Raw genomic sequence first — 21,506 nt, 5'->3', positions numbered from 1 at the left:
TGGTCTTTCGGAGCAGGGTGTGATTAATGGCCCCACGCACTTCCATCAACATGACTCAAGTGGTCGACTTTCCCACTCAAAACTGGTTAGCGACCAATCGGTAGCAGTCTGGGGTAGCCAGCTTCTGCCGTGCAATCACCATATGCTTCTCCAGTGACAGGGCAGCTCTCATTCTCGTGTCCTTGCAGCGCAGGGATGGGGGCAGCTCATCATCCCAGACATGCAGCATCATGATGCGATCCCACCATGCAGTGCTTGTTTCCCAAGCCCAAAAGTGGTGTTCCACTGTGGTCAGCACCTCCGTGAATGCCTCAAGCAATCTCGTGTGGTAGCTACTACTCGTGGCGAGATCAATGTCACACTCCTCTTGCCTTTGTAGTTTAAGGAATAACTGAACTGCTACTCATGACGTGCTGGTCAGATCGAGCAGCATTCTAGTCAGCAGTTCGGGATCCATTCCTGCAGCCAGAAAGAGGCAGGGCAGGGCCTGCAGAACACAAACCGTTGAAACATGGCGCCCAATGCGGAAGGAAACACAGAGATTGCTGAGATGCAAAGCAATGCATCACGGGGCATTGGGATGCCCCACAGCATCCTCTGCCTTCCCACAACTCTGTGGGGCAGAAGAGGAAGAGATGCTCTATGGGATAGCCAGGGCCGGCTCTGGCTTTTTTGCCACCCCAAGCAAAAAAAAAAAGAAGGGGGGCGGGTCCACCAGAGCAGCAAAGCTGGGGGGGGCACAGGCCGGAGCAGGAATGGGGGGGGGTGTGTGGAAACAACAGCGCAGCCGGCAAAGAAGGGGAAAAACAAAACAAAACCCCCTACAGGGCCGCTGGAGCCAGGGGACTCCCTGTGCTGCAGAATGCGCCCCAGTCTAATGGGGAGGGAGCAGTGGGGAGAAAGAAGGGGGGTGGCCAGCGCTTCAGGGGGGCGCTCACCCCGGGGCTGACTGCCGCGCCGCCTGCCGGGAGGGCTCCGCGCTGCTCCAGTGGGCTGGGAGGGAAGGACGCGGGCTGCCCTGCCGGGCTTGCTGCAGGGCGCTCCCCTCCTCCGCACCGCCGCTGCCCCCTATAGGGCCGCCGGAGAAGCGGCAAAGAAAAGCGGCCTTGCCGCCCTAGGTTTAGGCGGAAACCGCGGTAGAATCTGCCGCCCCAAGCAGGAACTTGCTCAGCTGGTGCCTGGAGCCGGCCCTGCGGGATAGCTGCCCAGAGTGCACCTCTCCGAACAGCGGCGCAAGTGCTACAAGTGTGAACACACTATTGCACACGCAGCTGTCAATGTGAACACACAACAGCGGGTTTCCTTCTGTGCTCTCTGAGCGGCTCTGTAACTGTTGGTGCTGTAGCTTTGCCAGTGTAGATGTGCCCTCAGTCTACATTTGCAAATGTAAAGCACCGAGAGTAACAGCTCCCCTCAGAGAGCGCTGCAGGGAAAGCGCTGTTGTGTGTTCACACTGTCAGCTGCCATCCCAACCAGTGGCCACACTTGCAGCAGCATTGGGAGCAGTGCACTCTGGGCAGCTCTGTAACTTTGCAAGTGTAGACGTGAAAAATCAGCACTCCGACCCTCGAGCGCAGCAAGTTTGCTCCCAGCGCTGGCGCCCGACCACACTCACACATCAAAGCGCTCCCGGGGCAGCGCTTGGGATTCTGTTCCATTTTCAAAAAGCATTTTTAAAGTGTTCTCCTGAAAGCAGGAATTGTGAGATGACGCTCTCTGACCTGTGCTACGCAGGAGTCAGAGTCGATCAGATAGGTGCCTTCTGTTTTTTTTTTTAAATCTGTCAATCTATTATATCAGCCCATGTTCATTTTTAATGGGAATCTGGTGTTCAAACCCCGAAATCAGATTAAAATGCTGAGACCAAGTATCTCCTAGCACACAATTGGAAATTGATGGTCATGGTGATGGCACAGGAGGATAAAACTGAGATCTGGGCTGTCCCCGTCAGGCAGGGAGCTGCACAGACACCCAGTGAGAGACAGCTCCTGCCTCAAAGGTTTTTCAAACTCAACACCCAAGACAGACGGGGACGAAGGCACGTGAGGGATGTGGGAGGTTTTCGTGCAGCTGTCTCCGGGGACTCTCTCACTGTGTTTCATTCAAGGCACAATAATACACAGCTCTGTCTGCCAGCTCCAGGTCTTTGATGATCAGAACTGTAGCCGTGGCGTTAGTCTCAGAAGTGAATCTCGTCAGGGCAAAATCTGCGTGGTCACTGATGGTGCTTCCCTTCGCTCCTCTCTGGAGAATGTACTGCGGGGCTTGGTTGGGGCTCTGGCGGTACCACTGTAGAGAGACACCGCTATAGCTGGTGCTGTAGGAGCAGCTGAGTGTCACAGCGTTTCCTTCTGTGCCAGACATGTCGGGTTCAATGGATTGGACTGAATTGCCAGACACAGCACCTGCAGCAAAACAAAATACACCAGCTAGATGAGGGGAGGGTGCATAGGGCTAGATGGAGGGGATGTATTGACAGATAGAGGGGGTGGATGGGGATAGACAGACAGATAGAGAGGGTGTATGGGGAGCGAGAGAGAGAGAGTCTTTTGAGAGAGAGAGCAGAGTAATAGAGATCGTTAGACAGAGAAAGGCGATGTGAGGGAAAGAAAGAGACACCTGGTAGAAAGATAATTAAGGATGCAACTTGGTATGAGACAGATTCATAGGCAGTGAGACAAGTTGCCCGAACAACACAACAATTACCTGGACACCGAGTCCCTAGGAAGAGGCTCAGAAGCAAACACTTGTTCATTGTTTGAGATAAGTGGCCCCAGTAGTTCCACTGAGAGGTGTTCAGACCTCCACGCCCTGCAGAAAGCGCCTCGAATGTTAAAACCTGACCCAGATTCTGCCTTACTTCTCTCTGGGGCAGGATGTGAACACACGGCTTCCCAGGAAGCAGAGGGAGGTGGGGTTTGTGGCTGACTGTAACATCATGCTTACTTCCTTCTCCTAATTCATCTGGGGATTTCCCCCCACATCCTACTTCTAGAAAAAGTCCTGGTTTATTTATTTATTTATTTATTGTAATTGTCAGGGTATAGGAAAGAGATTGAGTTCTCTTGTGACCTCAGGTGCTTTTAGTCAGCGCTTTGTTTTCTCGTTAATAGGTAACTGAGAAAGAAAGAAAGAAAGAAAGAAAGAAAGAAAGAAAGAAAGAAAGAAAGAAAGAAAGAAAGAAAGAAACGCCTGCCCAAGAATTAGGACTTGCAGCAGACCCAGTATCTGGGAATCCTAAGGAGCACAGCTGGCCTGCAGTGGGCTGCCTCATAGACTACGCAGCCTGATTGGCTGGAAGAGTCAGCAGACCAGCTCTTAAGCCCAGCAGCAGCAACAGTTCAGGAGTTGCCCAAATCATTTGCCAGGGCTGCTACTTTGGCTTCTGGCTGGTTTGTTCCAGCCCTGCTCCTGCCTTGGACTCCGCCTGGCCTCACTTGCAGGTAATCCTGCCCTGGCCCTCAGCCCCATGCCTCACTTTGTCTTTGCCCCTTGGCTCTGTCTTCTGGATGCTCACTCCGGCTCTAACCCCTGGGCTGCCTGTCCACATCCTGCTCACAGACAGATAGACATTGGCTCTGCTAGAACTGCGATGCCTTTCACCAGATGAGGATCTGGAGCGCAGGAGTTGTCTCCAGCGTTGGAGTTGTCTCAGGCTTCCATTGCTGTAAAAGAGACCAGAATCTGACCCCGTGTTTTTAGCAGGTGTTTCCAAATTCAGAAAATTTGGTAACCAATTTCTCAATGAATTTTTGCAAAGGCAGCAAATATGGTATTAAAACATTGCAAACTTCGACATGTAACTACTCGTAACTATTACTGAGATAAGAAGTAGTCATGCTTGGTTAAGAGGCGCTTGGTGATATAATATTATACAGGGATAGAGACTGAAAATATGCAATAATCATTTATATCTTAAGCGTTTTAAACTAAAATCCTATCCTAGTGAAGCCCTTAAACATGTTTACTTTTTAGCAGTGTGTGTAGCCCATTTATTTCTGCAAGACTAAAGCCGTTGCCTACGTGTTTTCCTGGACTGGGTCCAAGAATCTGGGAGCACGTACAGCACTAAGCAATGAGCAACACATGAAGTGATCGCGGGAAGAAATATGATTGAAAGTGAAAATACCATTGCACTCCTTATAGCTTTAAAGGGCTTCAGTCATTCAAATGGCAAAAGTATCTTAATTTAAGCAAAAGAGTAAAAATTTACAGTGGAAATATATATGATCCAGCCGGGGTGTGAAGCCTGAATGGAACCAAACTTGGACAAAGAAGTTGTCAGGCAGAAAGACACAGTGCCTTCCACACTATGTAGCCCTGAGAAATCTTTACCTTTTTTGTACAGATACAGATATTACCCTACTCCACAGTGGGTCTGATAACACGGTAGTTCACGGAGGAGTCCTGGAGAGACACCTCTTCAATTTCCAAGGTCAGACGCTTATTAATAAAATGATCGTTATCCTCCAAATACAAAACTGCTGAGAATTTCCCGAGGGCGAACTTGTTCTCCTCACCAGACCTGAAAGCAGTCAGTACATGTGGGGAGGTTGGCTCGGACACTGACGGTACCAAAACAGGTAGGGGTTTCTGTCCACCGTGGAGACGTTACATTGCAATGTTGCATTGTGTCCAACTGAGATTCGCAGCTCCGGAGGTGACTGGGACACAGAAAAACTTTCAGCAATACCTGAAAAGGGGGAAAAGGTCTTGAAACACTTTTTTTGCATCCATTTTTCTGTAATATTTATCTATCATTCAAGGCACATCTAATGAGCAAAAACGTGATTTTTAATACAATTCCAGTTTTGCCAAAATAATTACATAAAATCCCCATATATTCTCTGGTTTTTTTTTTTTAGAGATTGCATTTTACTTGCCAAATATCACAAAAGTGGAGGTTCTGAAGTATGTATACATCTGCTTCACAATGAAAATGGCTCTCACCTGACAGCAGGAGAATACGGTGGAGATGTAGAACCAAGCAGGGCATTTTGTAACTTCACCAATTACTTACAAAGGATTTCTGCTTGCTGCTTCTCATGTAACAGTTGGTATTATAAATATGGAACCTGCTTTTTCTGTGACCTGTGTGTGGCCTTCCTGTCACCTCCTGGGACTACAGTAACTGAATAAACCAAGAAAATACTATGGGATGTGTTGCTGTGGAGCGCCCTCTAGTAGAAAAGCGGAGGGGGAGCAGGAAAAGCATTCTTAGCCCACTCATGGGGAGAAATAGCTTATTTTCTGGTGGCATGTCTCATGGATGGCGTCTTCCCAGAGAAGCAGTGCATGCAGCCTATAGATGTTTCATGAAAGTCATTTCAGAGTTAAGGGGCTTGGATGAAATTGATAATGTAGCACTTCTTAAAGCATTCTTCTAGCCATGGTTTACAGTCATCTTTTAAAACTTTCCGGCCGAAAAATCATCACTGGGTCCTAGGCTAGACTTCTACGAGAGGAAGGATGGTCCACTGGTCACAGTTCTGGGCAACTACACCTATATTCCCCATCCCTGTTCCAGGCACCCCTCTCCAGCTTCTGGCCCCACAGCTTTTAAGAACATAAGAATGGCCCTACCGGGTCAGGTGTGGTCTGTACTGTATCTAGCTTCAACCAGTACATGCAAGTCTCCCCAGGGGATGGTGCCTACTGGGCTGTGTTAGAAGCTGATGGAAATTGCCTCATCACTGATTTTGATGCTGTATTCCAGGAGCATCTAAGAAGCATCACCACCCAAGAAATGTACACACACCAATACCTTGGAAAAAACAATTCAAAATGAGATCATACAGTTACTGGCAACAAAAGTCAAACAAAAGATTGTGGTAGATTTGAAGTCAGCAAAATATTACTCTGTTATTCTGCACTGCACATCTGACATCAGCCATACAGAAAAAATGACATTAATGGTGTGTTTTGTAACAACAACAACAGAACCTAGTGAAAATGTCTCTGCAATGGTGACTGTCAGAGAGCATTTTCTAGAATTTATTGATGATACTACAGGAGCTGGTATGACAAATGTGCTTCTTAAAAATCTGGAAGATACAGGAATTGCGATAGCTGACATGAGAGATCAGGGCTATGATAATGGTCCCAACATGAGAGAAAAGAACAGAGGAATGCAGACGCGGATCTGAGAGTTAAACCCTCGAGCTTTTTTTTGTCCCATGCAGTTCTTATTCATTGAACTTGGTGGTCAGTGATGCAGCATCAGCTTCCAGTGAGGCTGCTGAATTTTTTAATGTAATTCAAAGCATCTATGTATTTTTCTCTGTATCAACTCATCGATGGCAGGTTTTGAAGCAACATCTGGGAACATTAACTCTAGCACTGAAACCACTGAGTTCCACACGATGGGAAAGTCGAGTGGAGGCGATAAAGCCTATTGAACACCAGATTGGGAATATAGATGATGCCATAGTTGCCATTATGGAGGATGCTGCTGTGACAGGAACTGTTTGTGGGAGAACAGTGGTAGAGGGAAATGGAATCACCAGAAACATACATAACTTCAAATTTCTGTGCGGCTTAGTGTTGTGGCATGACATACTGTTTGCAATAAATGTTGTAAGCAAAAGGCTCCAAGGTGTTGACCTTGATATATCTGGAGCAATGGAACAACTGGACAAAGCAAAGTCATACCTACAGTCTTACCAGTCAGAGGAGGGATTTCAAAACGTTCTGAAGAATGAACATAAGTGGGCAGAGGAACTTCACACTGAAGCTATTTTCCCACCCATTCAAGAATACAAGAGTCACCGAAGAAGTCATTTTGATTATGAGGCATGGGATAATCCCATAAAAGACCCCAAACAACAATTCAAAGTTGAATTATTTAACCAGGTGCTAGATTGTGCAATACAGTCAGTTGAATAATGTTTAATGCAGCTCAAGGAACACAGCAGTATATTTGGGATGTTGTATGATATTCCAAAACTCCTCACTATACCTGAAGAAGACCTACACCAGCAAGGCAGGTCACTAGAGACAGCCAAGTAGTAAAGCAATTTGCAGCATAAATTTATCTTCTTTGTTTTAGGAGCCTTTGGTTAATTATAAAATCATTCTTCCTTTAATTTGTTTAAATGTTAGTTCCAGTTTTAAATGTTAGATCTGCTCTTTCTGAGGCCACCTCCTCTCTTCCATGCCTGTCCTATGATGCTGAAGTCACAAGGGAACTTCTGTCAGTTTGACTCTGATATTGTTATAGAACAAAATATCTAATGTAATGTGAAACGTCACTATTGTAAGTCAGGGGCGCCCACTAGTGGCCGTAAGAAACCATGCAAGAAAATATCAAAAGCCAGCAAGAAAGACATTTCAGAGACCTTTCTGAGACCAAAAAAGTCCTATTGTTAAATGGAATGTCTCATGCTGCTCCAGTTCAACCACAAAGTATGGGCTGCAAGTAGGAGTCGTTGGGTGATATTCTCTTCCCGGTGTTATGACGGAGATCAGACTACATGGTTACAGTGCTCCCTTCTGCCCTTAAAATCTGTATGTTTATCGATATGGCGCTTAGCTCAGGCTTTAAACTGAGATGATTCCTACCAGCCAGTGCTGATTGACGGGAAAAGGTTTGTTTGTAAAGAGGCTATCAACCATCTTCTCACTATTCTTCTCCACATAGAACTTGCCTGCTCTGAGCTCATGATCATGACTGAATATTGACACAACAGCCCCTGTCCCGGACCAGGACCTCATTATACTAGGCACTATCCATTAAGCGCATTCTAGGAGCCCTGGTCTTAGGGCAAGACTCCATTACGCCAGGAGCTGTACAAACACAGAATTTAAAAAGGATCAGTGCCCTAAAGACCTCTAAGCTGTCTGGGTGACTAGGGGGAGACTGCGGGGCTTCGGGGACGCCTGTCTCTGGCCTCTCTCCAGTGCAGGGCAGGTGAATGGGAAGGAAGGGAGGGTTTTTGTACAGCTCTGCTCCGTGGCTGTGTCACTGTGCCCGCTGCAGGGCGCAGAGATACACCGCTGTGTCCGCCAGCTCCAGGGCTGTGATGTTGAGAACTGTGGAGCTGTCAGCAGCCTGGGAAGAAAACCTCTCCTGGGCGAAACCAGCATTTTCGCTGTCAGACGTGTACAACTTCGTCCCTCTCCGCAGAATGTACTGCGGGGCTCGGTTAGGAGACTGTCGGTACTAGTAGAGATAGACGCCCCTAGAATCGGTGGTATTGTAGGAACAGCTGAGTGTCACCGAGCTTCCTTCTACTTCAGACACTTGGGGTTCCTTGGACTGGACCGAATCACCCAGCGCAGCACCTGCGACAAGAAATAAACACACACAATATACGATCAGTTCCACACAAGCTGAGTGCTCAACCCAGAGAGAGAAAGAGACTGTGGAAGGGGAGGAATAAAACTAGGTATGTAGATAGGTAGACTGACGGGGAGGGAGCGCTGCAACGAAACGGAGACAGCTGGTGGATTGGTTCTGGTTTTGGGAGGGGAGAGAGAGGGTTTAATTAGCAGTGACCCAGCTTTGTTCATGGAGCTTAACAGCTCAATTACCTGGGCATAGAGTGAGCATAAAAAGGTTTAGAACAAAACGCATGGCCTTTGTTTAGCGGACTTTGCTCTTAGAGTCACAAAGAGGCGGTGAAAACACAACAGGAAAGCCAGGGGACTGTTGGCTGAATGTTATAAACCGACCCACGTGCCTCCCTGAAAAGTCCAGAGGGGCGGATCTGACCCCAATGCCTAAAGCGAGAGGAAACTAGGGGAGGGGAGTGGTGTTTGCTAATGATTTCTATGTGAAAATGTCCCTGCTGGCTCTTTCATCAAAAAGGTTGGTTTGTTTCAGCTGTGACTGTCTCTAATCAATAGACATCACATAGCTGTATAAGACGCTGAACGAATAGAAAAGCTGGAGGACGGAAAGAGCAAGCTGGGTGGGTGGATGTTGATTTCGGGGGAGCTGAAGTGCTTTAAATCAGCTAAGACCCTGTCCCGATAGAGATACACCAGACTTGCAGTGATGGGACAGAGATCAGAACCTCGCGACGTGTCTCTTGTAAATTTTTCCAGCTGCAGGAAATCGTGCTACTATTTTCCAAGGGTGGGAGGGTGATTTGTTTTACTGACAACAAAAATTTTCATTGAAAGTTTGTAAATTCTTGCATATATGAGTTCACATGAATATAATTGTGATAATGCATCGGGCTTGGTTTGCACAGGATGGTGGGTCTCATACACTTACACAAGGACAGAAACGGAAAGATCCTCCCAGACATGGGAAGATCAGAAGGAACGTAACTTGCGTGTTGCTGGGCTAGAAAGAGTTAAGCAACTAGTACGCTACAGAACCCAAATTCAGCCTTTAAAGACATATTAGAAAAGTATGTAAATGGCAATTAAGGCCATAAATAACTCACAAAACTTCCTTACAAAGGCTAGAGCTTTGAAATATAAACCTGTTCTGTTAGAGCAGGGGCGGGCAAACTTTTTGGCCTGAGGGCCACATCAGGTTTTGTAAATTGTATGGAGGTCTGGTTAGGGGAGGGGGTCCTCGCCCACCCTCCACCTCCTATCGGCCCCCGCATAGGCCTGCCCAATCCACTCCCCCCGTTCCCTTACGCCCCCCCCAGTGCCCTGCCACCGCCCCCGACCCCTGACACCCCAGCCAACCCCTCATCTCAGGCCTGCTGGCCCCCTGGGCCTCCTGCCTCATCCCCCCACCCCTTCGCCCTGGCCCCGGACTGCCCCCAAACCCCTGCCCTCGACTGCCCCCTGCCGCCCTATCCAACACTCCCCTCCTTCCTGACTGCCCCACCCCTGCCCCCATTCAACCCCCCTGTTCTCCCCTGACCCCTATCCACACCCCCCCCCCCGATCACCCCCCCCACTCCCCTGCCCTCTATCCAACCCCCCTGCTCCCTGCCCCTTTACCATGCTGCCTGGAGCACCAGTGGCTGGCGGCGCTACAGCCGCACCACCCGGCTGGAGCTGGGCCATGCGCCACCGCCCAGCACAGAGACCGGGTCAGGCCGGGCTCTTCAGCTGCGCTGCCCAGGAGCTCACAGCCCCACGGCCCAGAGCATTGCGCCGGCGGCGAAAGGAGCTGAGGCTGCGGGGGATGGGGAATGGCAGGGGAGAGGCGGGGGCGAGCATCTCGGGCCAGGAGCACGGGGGCAGCAGGATGGTCTCACAGGCCAGATGTGGCCCACAGGCCAGAGTTTGCCCACTTTTGTATTAGAGAATTGGAAGAAGATAGTGATTGTGGTAGTCTGTGTTTACCTGTATCTTGTTAGTGGTTAACAATTTGACCAAACGGTTCCTGTCAATATTCTGTTGATTCAGAGAGGAAAGGGGGATACTATCATGTAGATAGAACTTGGCTGTAATAATATCATTGGCTATATTTCTCTTTGAAGTTTGTAGTAAACTGTCTATAAACTGCTGGAGGATTCTCTGCACCCCGAGGTCCTTAAACCATGATTTGAGGACTTCAATAGCTCAGACATAGGTTTGGGGTTTGTTACAGGAGTGGGTGGGTGAGATTCTGTGCCCTGCATTGTCAGGAGGTCAGACTAAGGGTACGTCTACACTATGGGATTATTCCGAATTTACATAAACCGGTTTTGTAAAATAGATTGTATAAAATCAAGTGGGCGCGGCCACACTAAACACATTAAATCGGTGGTGTGCGTCCACGGTCCGAGGCTAGCGTCGATTTCTGGAGCATTGCACTGTGGGTAGCTATTCCCTAGCTATCCCATAGTTCCCGCAGCCTCCCCCGCCCCTTGGAACTTCCGGGTTGAGATCCCAGTGCCTGATGGGGCAAAAATCATTGTCGCGGGTGGTTCTGGGTAAATGTCGTCAGTCACTCCTTCCGCTGAGAAAAGCAACAGCAGACAAGCATTTCATGCCTTTTTTTCCCTGTATTGCCCTGGAAGATGCCATAGCATGGCAATCATGGAGCCTGTTTCGCCTTTTGTGACTGTCACCGTATGTGTACTAGATGCCGCTCACAGAGGCGATTCAGCAGTGGCACACAGCTGCATGCTTTTGCTTTTGCATGATAGCAGCGATGGTTATCAGCCATATTGTACCATCTACCATACCATAAATTGGTAATAAGATGGGCATGGCTACTAGTCCTTTGCACTGTTCCATTTGCTGCTGTCATAAGTGCCCCTGGCTGCTCTTAGCCAGGGGTGCAAAAATAAAATTGGGAATGACTCCTGAGTCAATCCCTCCTTTTTGGTATCTAAAAATAGAATCAGTCCTGCCTAGAATATGGGCAAGTGTACTAGAGAACCACTGTATCAGAGAACCAGAGAGCACAGCTGCTCTGTGTCAGATCCTGCATAGATTATGAGCTGTATGCTATTCACAGGGGGTGCTCCTGCAACAACCCCACCTGTTCATTCCATTCTTCCCCAGCCTTCCTGGGCTACCATAGCATTGTCCCCCCACTTGTGTGATGAAGTAATAAAGAATGCAGGAATACTTGTTAGTGAGAAATGAGTGGAAGGCAGCCTCCAGTTGCTATGATAGTCCACATAGGACATTAAGGAGTGTGTAGGAGAGGAGCCTAGCATCCTGCTGCTAGTCCAGGGGCAATTGAATCTTTCTTTACACATGAAGGGTGGGGCTGATGAAGCTCAGCCCCCTGTTGCTATGATGATGATGGTTATCAGCCATATTGTACCATCTACCAGGAAAAATTAGGGCCAGGCGCCCTTGATCGACCTGACCGATGCTAGTACGCATGGTTACCAGGCCTTTTGCACTGCCCCATGTGCCATTGGCTGATGATGCCAATGGGTATCAGTCTTATTGTACCATCAGCCACCCATGGCAGGGGGGGAGCAAGGATGTTGGTGTTGAGTGCTGCACCATCGCGTCTATCTGCAGCATTCAGTAAAGACAGAGTGACATGTAAAAGAATCAAGACAGGATTGTTTTCCCTTTCACTTCTGGGGGTGGGTGGGTGGGTGCGTAAATTGCCTAGCTATGCCCTGACCCACCGCGGACACTGTTTTTGACCCTAGAAGCATTTGGAGCTCAGCCAAGAATGCAAATGCTTTTCAGAGACTGCAGGAACTGTGGGATAGCTTGAGTCCTCCAGTCCATGAGCGTCCATTTGATTCTTTGGCTTTCCGTTACGCTTGCCACGCAGCAGTGCGCTGAGTCCCTGCTATGGCGTCTGTCTGGAGATATTTAAAAAATGATTTTGAATTTCGTCTTCTGTAACGGAGCGCTGATAGAACAGATTTGCCTGCCCATATAGCGATCACATCCGCATGGTCCATGCGAGCTCTTTTATTTTGATTTCGGACTGCATCGCCACCCGTGCTGATCGGAGCTCCACGCTGGGCAAACAGGAAATATTCAAAAGTTCGCGGGCTTTTCCTGTCTACCTGACCACTGCATCCGAGTTCAGATTGCAGTCCAGAGCGGTCACTGGTGCACTGTGGGATAGCTCCCGGAGGCCAATGCCGTCGATCAGCGTCCACACTAACCCTAATCCGATATGTTAATACCGATACTAGCCTTACTTCTCTCGTTAGGGAGGAGTACAGTAACCGGTTTAAAGAGCCATTAAAATCGATATAAGGTGCCTCCTAGTGTGGACGGTTGTGGCGTTAAATCGGTTTTACGCTCCTAAAACTGGTTTAAACGCCTAGTGTAGACCAGGCTTAGGTGATCATAATGGTCCCTTCTGTCGTTAAAGTCGATGAGTCTATGCTTAAGGGATAATTACTTTATGCTGATTAATGCAACTAGATACCCCTGCACACATAGGAAATAGGAAGTTTTACGTCAAAGCCACTGTGCTTCTTCAGGCAAGGAATACTTGCTGTCAAGAGGCTGCCAGATAACTGTCAAACGACCTCTTGGGCCCTAATCTCGTCATCGCATATCTACCTAAACTTTACCAGTGGCAAGACTAAGGTGTCCAGCTCCAGTCTGGATCACCCTGACTTGGATAGTGGGCTATAACCTATGGAGCCAATCCAGAAAGCACTCTATGCAGCTCTAAAGCTCACCGTCTCTACTGTGAAACTCATCTAAGATTTTTATTCATGTCTGTATGTATAATGATCTTTTGAACCAATACTCTTTTCTTTTTAAAATACATTTTACTTCGGTCAAGAAGAATTGGCAGTAAGGTGTATTTGGGTAGGATGTGAAATATTCATTGACCTGACGGGTAATGTGTCCAATCCCAATTTGGGATTGGTAGAATTTTTTACATGATGAAGGAGGCTTTCAGCAATCAATCCTCATCATATTTGACTGGGCTGGCTGAGTGGGAGCCCAAGACTGGATTGTATTAAGGGAGCTGTGGTTTTGGCTTTGTAGGTATTCTAGAAGCTGCTTTGTTGCTGGTTTGGTGGCTCTAAGAATTATTAATGATGACCAGTTTGGGGGATCATCCTCCCCATTCTTTGCAGTTTGCCCCATTGAGCAATCTCAGCGTGCTCCTCCCTCCCAGAACGTCGGGTCACAACCTGGAAAAGAAGTATCATTAACAAAGGGTGGAGTACAAAAACAGCTTCTGACAACATCAATGTGCTTGAGCACCCACGATCACTTCTTGTATTGCCGGAGATGCAGCTCTGCCCCAGTGTGGGTCTCAGAGCACAGTGATACATGGCTCTGTCTTGAAAGGACACAGCCTCGATTTTCAAGGAAACCGTCTTATTATGATCGACCAAAACTGTTGAGAATTTTCCAGAGGTGAACGAGTTCTTCTCAGCAGGAGATTTAGAGGCTGTCAGTATATTCTGGGGTGGTTGGTTCGGATATTGGTGGTACCAGAAAAGACTCGGGGTGTTAGAAATGGTGGTGAAATTACAGTGTAATAATACATCGTGTCGCTCTGAGACTGTCACCTCCAGAGGAGACTGAAACATAGAATCACCTTGAACAAAACCTGTAAAGGGAATAAAAGGTCATTAAGTAATTTTCTTTTTCCTTTTCCTTTCTACTATATGTCTATAACTTAAGTACTAGTTTATATACAAACTGGTTTCCGTTGTTAAACCAAGATTTGTTTTCTAAGAGAGGACAAAGCCTTCTTTCAGAAAAACTGGGTGAAGTTTGTTATACTGGTTAAAATATTCTGTGCTGTGTGATGGAGCAAGGCCGGATGGCTACAGGAAAGTACTGAGGAGTAGGTATGTTAGCTCCAGGCTAAGCAAATCCCTAGTACCATGGGAACCAAAATGGCAGTTGCTCCAGACTAATCAAGGCACCTGGGGCCAATTAAGAACTTTCTAGAAGGCACCGGAGAGAGCTACATTGATTGGAGCACCTGCAGCCAATCAGGACAGGCTAATCAAGGCACCTGGTATAAAAAGGGGAGCTCACTCCAGTCTAGGGGGGAGGAGCCAGAGGAGAGAAGTGTGTGTGTGTGAGGAGCTGGGAGCAAGAGGCACAAGGAGCTGAGACTGAGAGGGTGTGCTGCTGGAGGAGTGAGGAATTATCATACCATCAAGCACTATCAGACACCAGGAGGAAGAACCTGTGGTAAGGATAAAGAAGGTGTTTGGAGGACGCCATGGGGAAGTAGCCCAGGGAGTTGTAGCTGTCATGCAGCTGTTATAAGAGGCACTATAGACAGCTGCAATCCACAGGGCCCTGGGCTGGAACCCGGAGTAGAGGGTGGGTCCAGGTTCCCCCCAAACCTCCCAACTCCTGATCAGACACAGGAGGAGTTGACCCAAACTGTGGGTTCCACCAGAGGAGAAGATCACTGAGGTGAGCAAATCCACCAAGAAGCGCAGGACACACCAAGGTAGAAGAGGGACTTTGTCACAGCTGTTAATAAGTATTGTGTGCCCATCAGGAAGCTAGGTGCCCAACTCTCCTAGGGTCTTTTGAAACCCTACCCTGGAATAACAGGAATAGTGCAGCTTCCAAGTAACGTAAATACTAAATTCAGTCAAAGTAAACATTTCTCACCTGAGTAAACAAGCAGAAGGTGGAGCAGTAAGGACAAATAGTAAAGCATTTTGCAGCATAAATTTATCTTTCTTTTTTTTTAAAGGAGTCTTTAGTTAATTATAAAATAATTCTTCCTTTAATTTGTTTAAATGTTAATTCCGGCTTTAAATGTTAGATCTGCTCTTTCTGAGGCCACCTCCTATCTTCCCCGCCCGTCTTATGATGCTGAAGTCACAATCACAAGGGATCTTCTGTCAATCAGTTTGTCTCCGATATTGTTATAGAACGAAATATCTATTGTCATGTGAAACGTCACTATGACGCCCACTAGTGGCTGTAAGAAACCATGCAAGAAAATATCAAAAGCCAACAAGAAAGACATTTCAGAGACCTTTCTGCGACTAAAAAGTCTTATTGTTAAATGGAATTTCTCATGCTGCTCCAGTTCAACCACAAAATATGGGCTGCAAGTAGGAATCGTTGGGTGATATTCTCTCCCCTGCGTCATCCAGGAGATCAGACTACATGGGCACAGTGCTCCCTTCTTCTGCCCTTAAAATCTCGGTTTGTAGATACGGTGCTTAGCTCAAGCAGAGAGACCCTTTTCTGCTTTAAACAGATTATTCCTATCAGCCAGTCCTGAATTATGGGCTTTGGGGAAAAGGTTTGTTGATAAAGAAGCTATCAATTATCTTCGCACTATTCTTCTCCACATAGAACTTGCCTGCTCTGAGCTCATGATTATAAGTGATTATTGACACAACAGCCCCTGTCCCAGAGCAGGACCCCATTATGTTAGGTGCTGTACACTAAGTGTATTCCAGGTGCCCTTAGAAGACCTAGTCTTAGATCAGGAATCTATTGTGCTAGGCCCTGTGCAAACACAGAATTATAAAAGGGTCATCACTGCCCAAAAACGTATCAATGAATTATTGCTCCTATGTTTTTGGCAAGTAATTTTAATCATCATTACATAAGTGCCTGCTGTGTAATTAATGATCAGTGACCTTCATGCAGGAAAACACCATTAGTCACTCCCTACGACTTAAACACCTGCTTTGGCAGATTAAATTTAATGTTGATAAATGCAAAGTATTTGGAAAGCATAATCCCAACTATAAATTTAAAATGATGGGGTCTAAAGAGATCTTGGAGTCGTTGTGGATAGTTGTCTGAAAACATCCACAAAACGTGCAGCGGCAGTCAAAAAAACCGAGCAGAATACTGGGAATCATTAGGAAAGAAATAGATAATAGGACAGAAAATATCATATTGCCTCTCTATAAATCCATGGTACGCCCACATCTTGAATACTGTGTGCAGATGTGGTTGCCCCATCGGAAAAAAAGATATAATGGAATTGGAAAAGGGTCAGAAAACAGCAACAAAAATTATTAGGGGTATGAAACAGCTTCCCTGTGAGGAGAAGTTAATAAGCTTGGGACCTTTCAGCTTGGAAAAAAGATGACTAAGGGAAGATATGATAGAGATCTATAAAATCATGACTGGTGTAGAGAAAGTAGATAAGAAATTGCTGTTTACTACTTCTCATAACATAAGAACTAAGGGTCACCAAATTAAATTAATAGGCATCAGGTTTAAAATAAATAAAACGAAGTATTTATTCACACAACACACAGTCAACCTGTGGAACTCCTTGCCAGAGGATGCTGTGAAGGCCAAAAGCATAACAAGGTAAAAAAAAAGAACTAAATAACTTCATGGAGGATAGGTCCATCAATGGCTATTAGCCAGGATGGGCAGGGCTGGTGTCCCTAGCCTCTGTTTGCCAGAAGCTGGGAATGGGTGACTGGGGATGGATCACTTGATGACTCCCTGTTCTGTTCATTCCCTCTGGGGCACCTGGCACTGGTCACGGATCACACGGAAAACAGGCTACTGAGCTAGATGAACCTTTGGTCTGACCCAGTGTGGCCTTTCTTATGTTCTTATGCTTAGGTGATTTCCTCAGTGTTGGGAGAGAAGGGATTTTTTAAGTGTTTGTGATGGCTGATTATATGGTGTTGTTATAGCTCGCTATAGCACTCCAAAAGTAAGCCAAGGGGAGTTAGGCACATAAATTGGTGAGTCACTCTTGAAATTCCCACCAAGGAGAATATTTTAGTGGTGTTTGGATGCCTAAAGTCGAGTATATAGCAAGTGTCTGCTTCTTAACATGCTTAAAAATTTGCACTAGGTGCTTTCAAAAATCCCACTAAGGCAGTGGTTCTCAACCAGAGGTACACAGAGACCTTCCAGGGGGTACATCAACTCATCTAGACATTTGCCTTGTTTTACAACAGGCTCCATCAAAAGAACTAGCCGATTCAGTACAAATTAAAACGTCATGCAGACAAAATGGGAAAGAAAGCATTTTTTCAGCAATAGTCTGGGTGTGCCATTCTGCTATTTTTAAATCTGTTTTTTAAGTGAGTAGTTTTAAGTGAAGTGAAAACATGGGATGTGCAAGGGAAATCAGACTCCTGAAAGGAGTGAAGTAGTCTGGAAAGTGGCGAGCCACTGCGCTGGGGGCAGATCTTAAAGATATTTAGGCATCTAGTGAGATTTTTTTCAAAAGCACGTAGGTGTCTCAATCTCATTGATTTCAATGGGTGTTAGGCACCTTTTAAAATCCCAGTAGGCACTTAAATTCCTTTTTAAAACCCGTCCCTAGGTGCCTCTCCGCATGTTTAAGCACCTAAATACCTTTACAATCTCGCTCCTAGTCATTTGTCCAGGTTTCTATGGGTGAAACAGAATTTTACCAGATTCTTCAGCCCGAAGCTTTCCTGCGAGCGAGCAGGATGTGGGGCTGGGACAGCCGCTGTCTGTAATTGCCTGTCACCTAGAGCAAAGCTGTATCTGTACCTGCGACTGGGGGAGACTGCGGGGCTTTGGGGACGCCTGTTTCTCCCCAGTGCAGGGCCGGTGAATGGGAAGGAAGAGAGGGTTTTTGTACAGCTCTGCTCCGTGGCTCTGTCACTGTGTCCGCTGCAAGGCGCAGAGATACACCGCGGTGTCCGCCAGCTCCAGGGCTGTGATGTTCAGAACTGTGGAGCTCTCAGCAGCCTGGGAAGAAAACCTCTCCTGGGCGAAATCCGCCTTTTCGCTATAAGTAGCGTACACCTTGGTTCCTCTCCGCAGAATGTACTGCGGGCTCAGTTAGAGACTGTCGGTACCAGTAGAGATAGACGCCCGAAAAATCGGTGGTATTGTAGGAACAGCTGAGTGTCACCGAGCCTCCTTCTACTCCAGACGCTTTGGGTTCCTTGGACTGGACCGAATCACCCAGCGCAGCACCTGCGACAAGAAATAAATAAATGAATACGATGTACCAGTTCCAGACAAGCGGAGTGCCGAACCGAGAGAGGGAGCGTGGAAGGGGAAAAGGGGACTACAAGCAGGCAGACAGTGAGGGACATATATACAACTGCGGATAGACTGAAATGGAGAAAGTGCTGCTGAGAAACGGAGACAGCTGGTGGATTGGTTCTGGGTTTGGGAGGAGAGAGAGAGGGTTTAATTAGCAGCGAGCCAGGCTGCATGAATAAAGCTAACAGCTCAATTACCAGGATACAGAGTGAATATAAAAAGGTTTAGAACAAAACGCATGGCCTTTGTTTAGCGGACTTTGCTCTTAGAGTCACAAAGAGGCGGTGAAAACACAACAGCGAAGCCAGGGGATTGTTGGCTGAATGTTATAAACCGACCAACCTGCCGCCCTGAAAAGTCGAGGGGGGCGGATCTGACCCCAATGCCCAAAGCCAGAGGAATCTAGGGGAGTGGTGTTTGCTACTGATGTCTATGGGAAACCATCTCTGTTTGGTGGCTCTTCCGCCCGCTGCAACTTTCAAAAAGGTTTGTTTGTTGCTGTGACTGTCTCTATGCAATAGTTAATATGTTTAAACATGAAATGGACTTTGCCTCACCAGGGAATCAGAGAGACTACCTTGTGTAAGAAGATAGGCGAACAGAAAGACTGACGGACAGAGAGACCTGAGTGGATGGATGTTGATTTTAGTGGAGCTGACGCTTCACAATGAAGAACCCGCTGCCCCGATTAGTTAGATCACAGTTGCGGTGATGGAACAGAGATCAGAACCTCGCCCAGTTTATTTTCTAGCTGCAGGAGATCCCGTTACCATTTTCAAGTTTTATGGAGTGATTTGTTTTATTGACAACAAATATTTTCATGGAAAGTTTGTAAATTCATGTATTTATTAACTCACAATAATATAACGGAGATAATATCGCGTCGGGCTTGGTTTGCACAGGATGGAGGCTATAACACCGCACAGGGGTAGAAACGGAAAGATCCTCCCAGACACGAGAAGAGCAGAAGGAACTGAACTTGGCAGAGACGGGTCATAAAAAAAGAGTCAGATAGAAAAACAGCCTCTGCCACTCTGGGTGTGTGTGAGCACCTCGATCACTTCTCGTATCGCCGGAGATGCAGCTCTGCCCCACTGCGTACCTCACAGCACGGTGATACACGGCTGTTCCTTGCAGGGACACCGCCTCAGTCTTCAAGGGAACCGCCTTATTAGCGTGGAACAAAACTGATGAAAATGTTCCAGCGGTGACCGTGTTCTTCTCAGCAGGAGATTGATACGCTGCCAATACATTCTGGGGTGGTCGGTTCAGGCACTGATTGGACCAGAGCGGATTTGGTCTGGTGAAAGCGGCGGTGAAATTACACTGCAATGTTGCGTGTTGCCCCTCAGAGATTTGCATTTCTTCAGGAGATGGAAACACAGAATTACTTTGAACAAGACCTGTCGAAAGAAAAAAAGGCAATAAAGTAACTATATGTATTCCTTCATAGTTTTACACAAAAGTTTCTGATGATCTTACGTAGAAACTGGTTTCCATTAAAATAAAGTATCAGAAAAGGAAAGTTGTTCCCATAAAACTTTACGGTTTTGTGGTTCAGAAAATCTAGTTTCTTTTTTAAATAATGATGTGGTATTTTCAAAAGGTGGTTAGGAAACTGGGTTCCTAATTCCCTAGGCTTCTTTGAAAAACCGAGCCTGTTATAGCAGGACTGCTGTAGCTCTTAAGAAACGCAATAAATTCAATAAAAATGAACATTTAGCTCACCTGACCTCACAAGTAGAAGGCGGGTCTGTAGAGCAAGGAAGAAGACCATTTTGCAGCTTCAAATTCTCCTCCTTTTACTAGGCTCTTTATGGAGTTATTAGGGTTTTTCTCCTGATTTGTGCATTAAGAGAATGTGTCTGCTGTAAAGTGCCCTCTCTGTGACTTCCCCTCTTTATGACTTTAGAGTTGCGAAATAAATGTTGGCAAGGGACTTGCCTGATTGAATTTCACCTTAAATAAATAAAATACACTGTAAAATATAATTACCAGAACGTCAGGAACGCCTCCTAGTGGACATAATAAATCATGCAAGCAAATTTGAAAAACGAGCAAGAAAACTTAAGAATGATCTGGTATGGCCAATGGTCCATTAAGCCCCGTATCCTGTGGCCAATGCCAGGTTCTTCCCAGGAATGAACAGAACAGGGTGATCATCAAGTGATCCATCCTGTCGTCCAGTCCTAGAATCAGACATTTAGGAGCACCAAGAGCATGGGGTTGCATCCTTGAACATCTTGTCTAATAGCCATGGATGGACCTATCCTCCAGAAACCATTCAGATATTTCTCTGGAGTGGGGGAAAGGATTAATTTCACATGGAATTTCTCACGCTTCTCTAGGTCCATCATAAGTTATGGGTCTGGTGCGGGAGTCATTGGGAGAACTTCTCTAGCCCTTGTTATCCAACGGGTCAAATTTAAAAATCTGTGTATCTCCGTGTTACTTATCTCCAGAAGAGATTATTTCAAAGATTATTCTACAAGCCATTTCATAGTTACAGGAGGTTGGGGAAAATGTTTCGCTGCTTCTTAAGAAAAAAAAAGATCTTCTCCCTAGACTTCGCCATTTAACACCTGCTTAGTGGCTAGCATTAGTGGTTGTAAGTATGCTACTCCCAAGCCCGACTGAAAAAGCAGGAGACTTGACATCAGGCTAGCAACCGGTCATAAACTTTGCCAAATGAATCCACTAGATGAGCATACTTTTTATGCCCTATACATAGGCTTGCGGGGGATTAGATTTCTAGCAGTAAAAGTCAATAAATGAGGATTTCAACACACACAAACACAAACACCAGGTAAAAATATTTCCACTGATAATCCTTTGCCTAGCTGTGAAACTCAGTTAAGAACAATACTGCTTGGAAACCTACTGGAGTTTGATTTAAGTCTGTTTACTTTGACAAATGAAATGTCAGTATCATGTCTTAATGGTCACATAGTTTTGACTTTTTGGATCTCCGAGTCTTTTGTCATTAAGTAATTGTATAAAACGCCCAAGTTCTGCGATGAGTGCGGGGCATGAGGAGGAGGAGGAGCACTGTGGGTACATCTAGCCTCAGCTGATATCGGGGCCCCATTGTCCTGGTTGCTGCCCAGACACTGACAAGACACAGACCCCGCTGCGTTTAGACATTTGGGCTGGGATTTAAGAGCCGTGCGGAAGGCAGGAAGGCATCGATGCATTGACATGTATTTATGGATAGA

The 21,506-nt window shown here is 46.5% G+C and overlaps 1 long non-coding RNA gene and 1 gene segment (V, D, J or C); one reads left to right on the top strand and one right to left on the bottom strand.

The window, feature by feature from the left end:
* Nucleotides 1-1,951: 1,951 nt before the first annotated feature.
* On the bottom strand, nt 1,952-2,829 carry LOC120379828. The segment is given in 2 exon segments: nt 1,952-2,405; nt 2,707-2,829. Coding segments are annotated over 2 exon segments (366 nt in total).
* Nucleotides 2,830-3,376: 547 nt separating this feature from the next.
* On the top strand, nt 3,377-5,372 carry LOC120379839. The gene is made up of 3 exons (XR_005587613.1): nt 3,377-3,443; nt 4,349-4,435; nt 4,866-5,372. It is a non-coding gene; the product is annotated as an uncharacterized LOC120379839 (long non-coding RNA).
* Nucleotides 5,373-21,506: the final 16,134 nt, after the last annotated feature.

This window comes from Mauremys reevesii, linkage group 13, assembly GCF_016161935.1.
Source record: "Mauremys reevesii isolate NIE-2019 linkage group 13, ASM1616193v1, whole genome shotgun sequence".
Classification (NCBI taxonomy): domain Eukaryota; kingdom Metazoa; phylum Chordata; order Testudines; family Geoemydidae; genus Mauremys; species Mauremys reevesii.
This window is presented reverse-complemented; position numbering and strand designations above follow the sequence as displayed.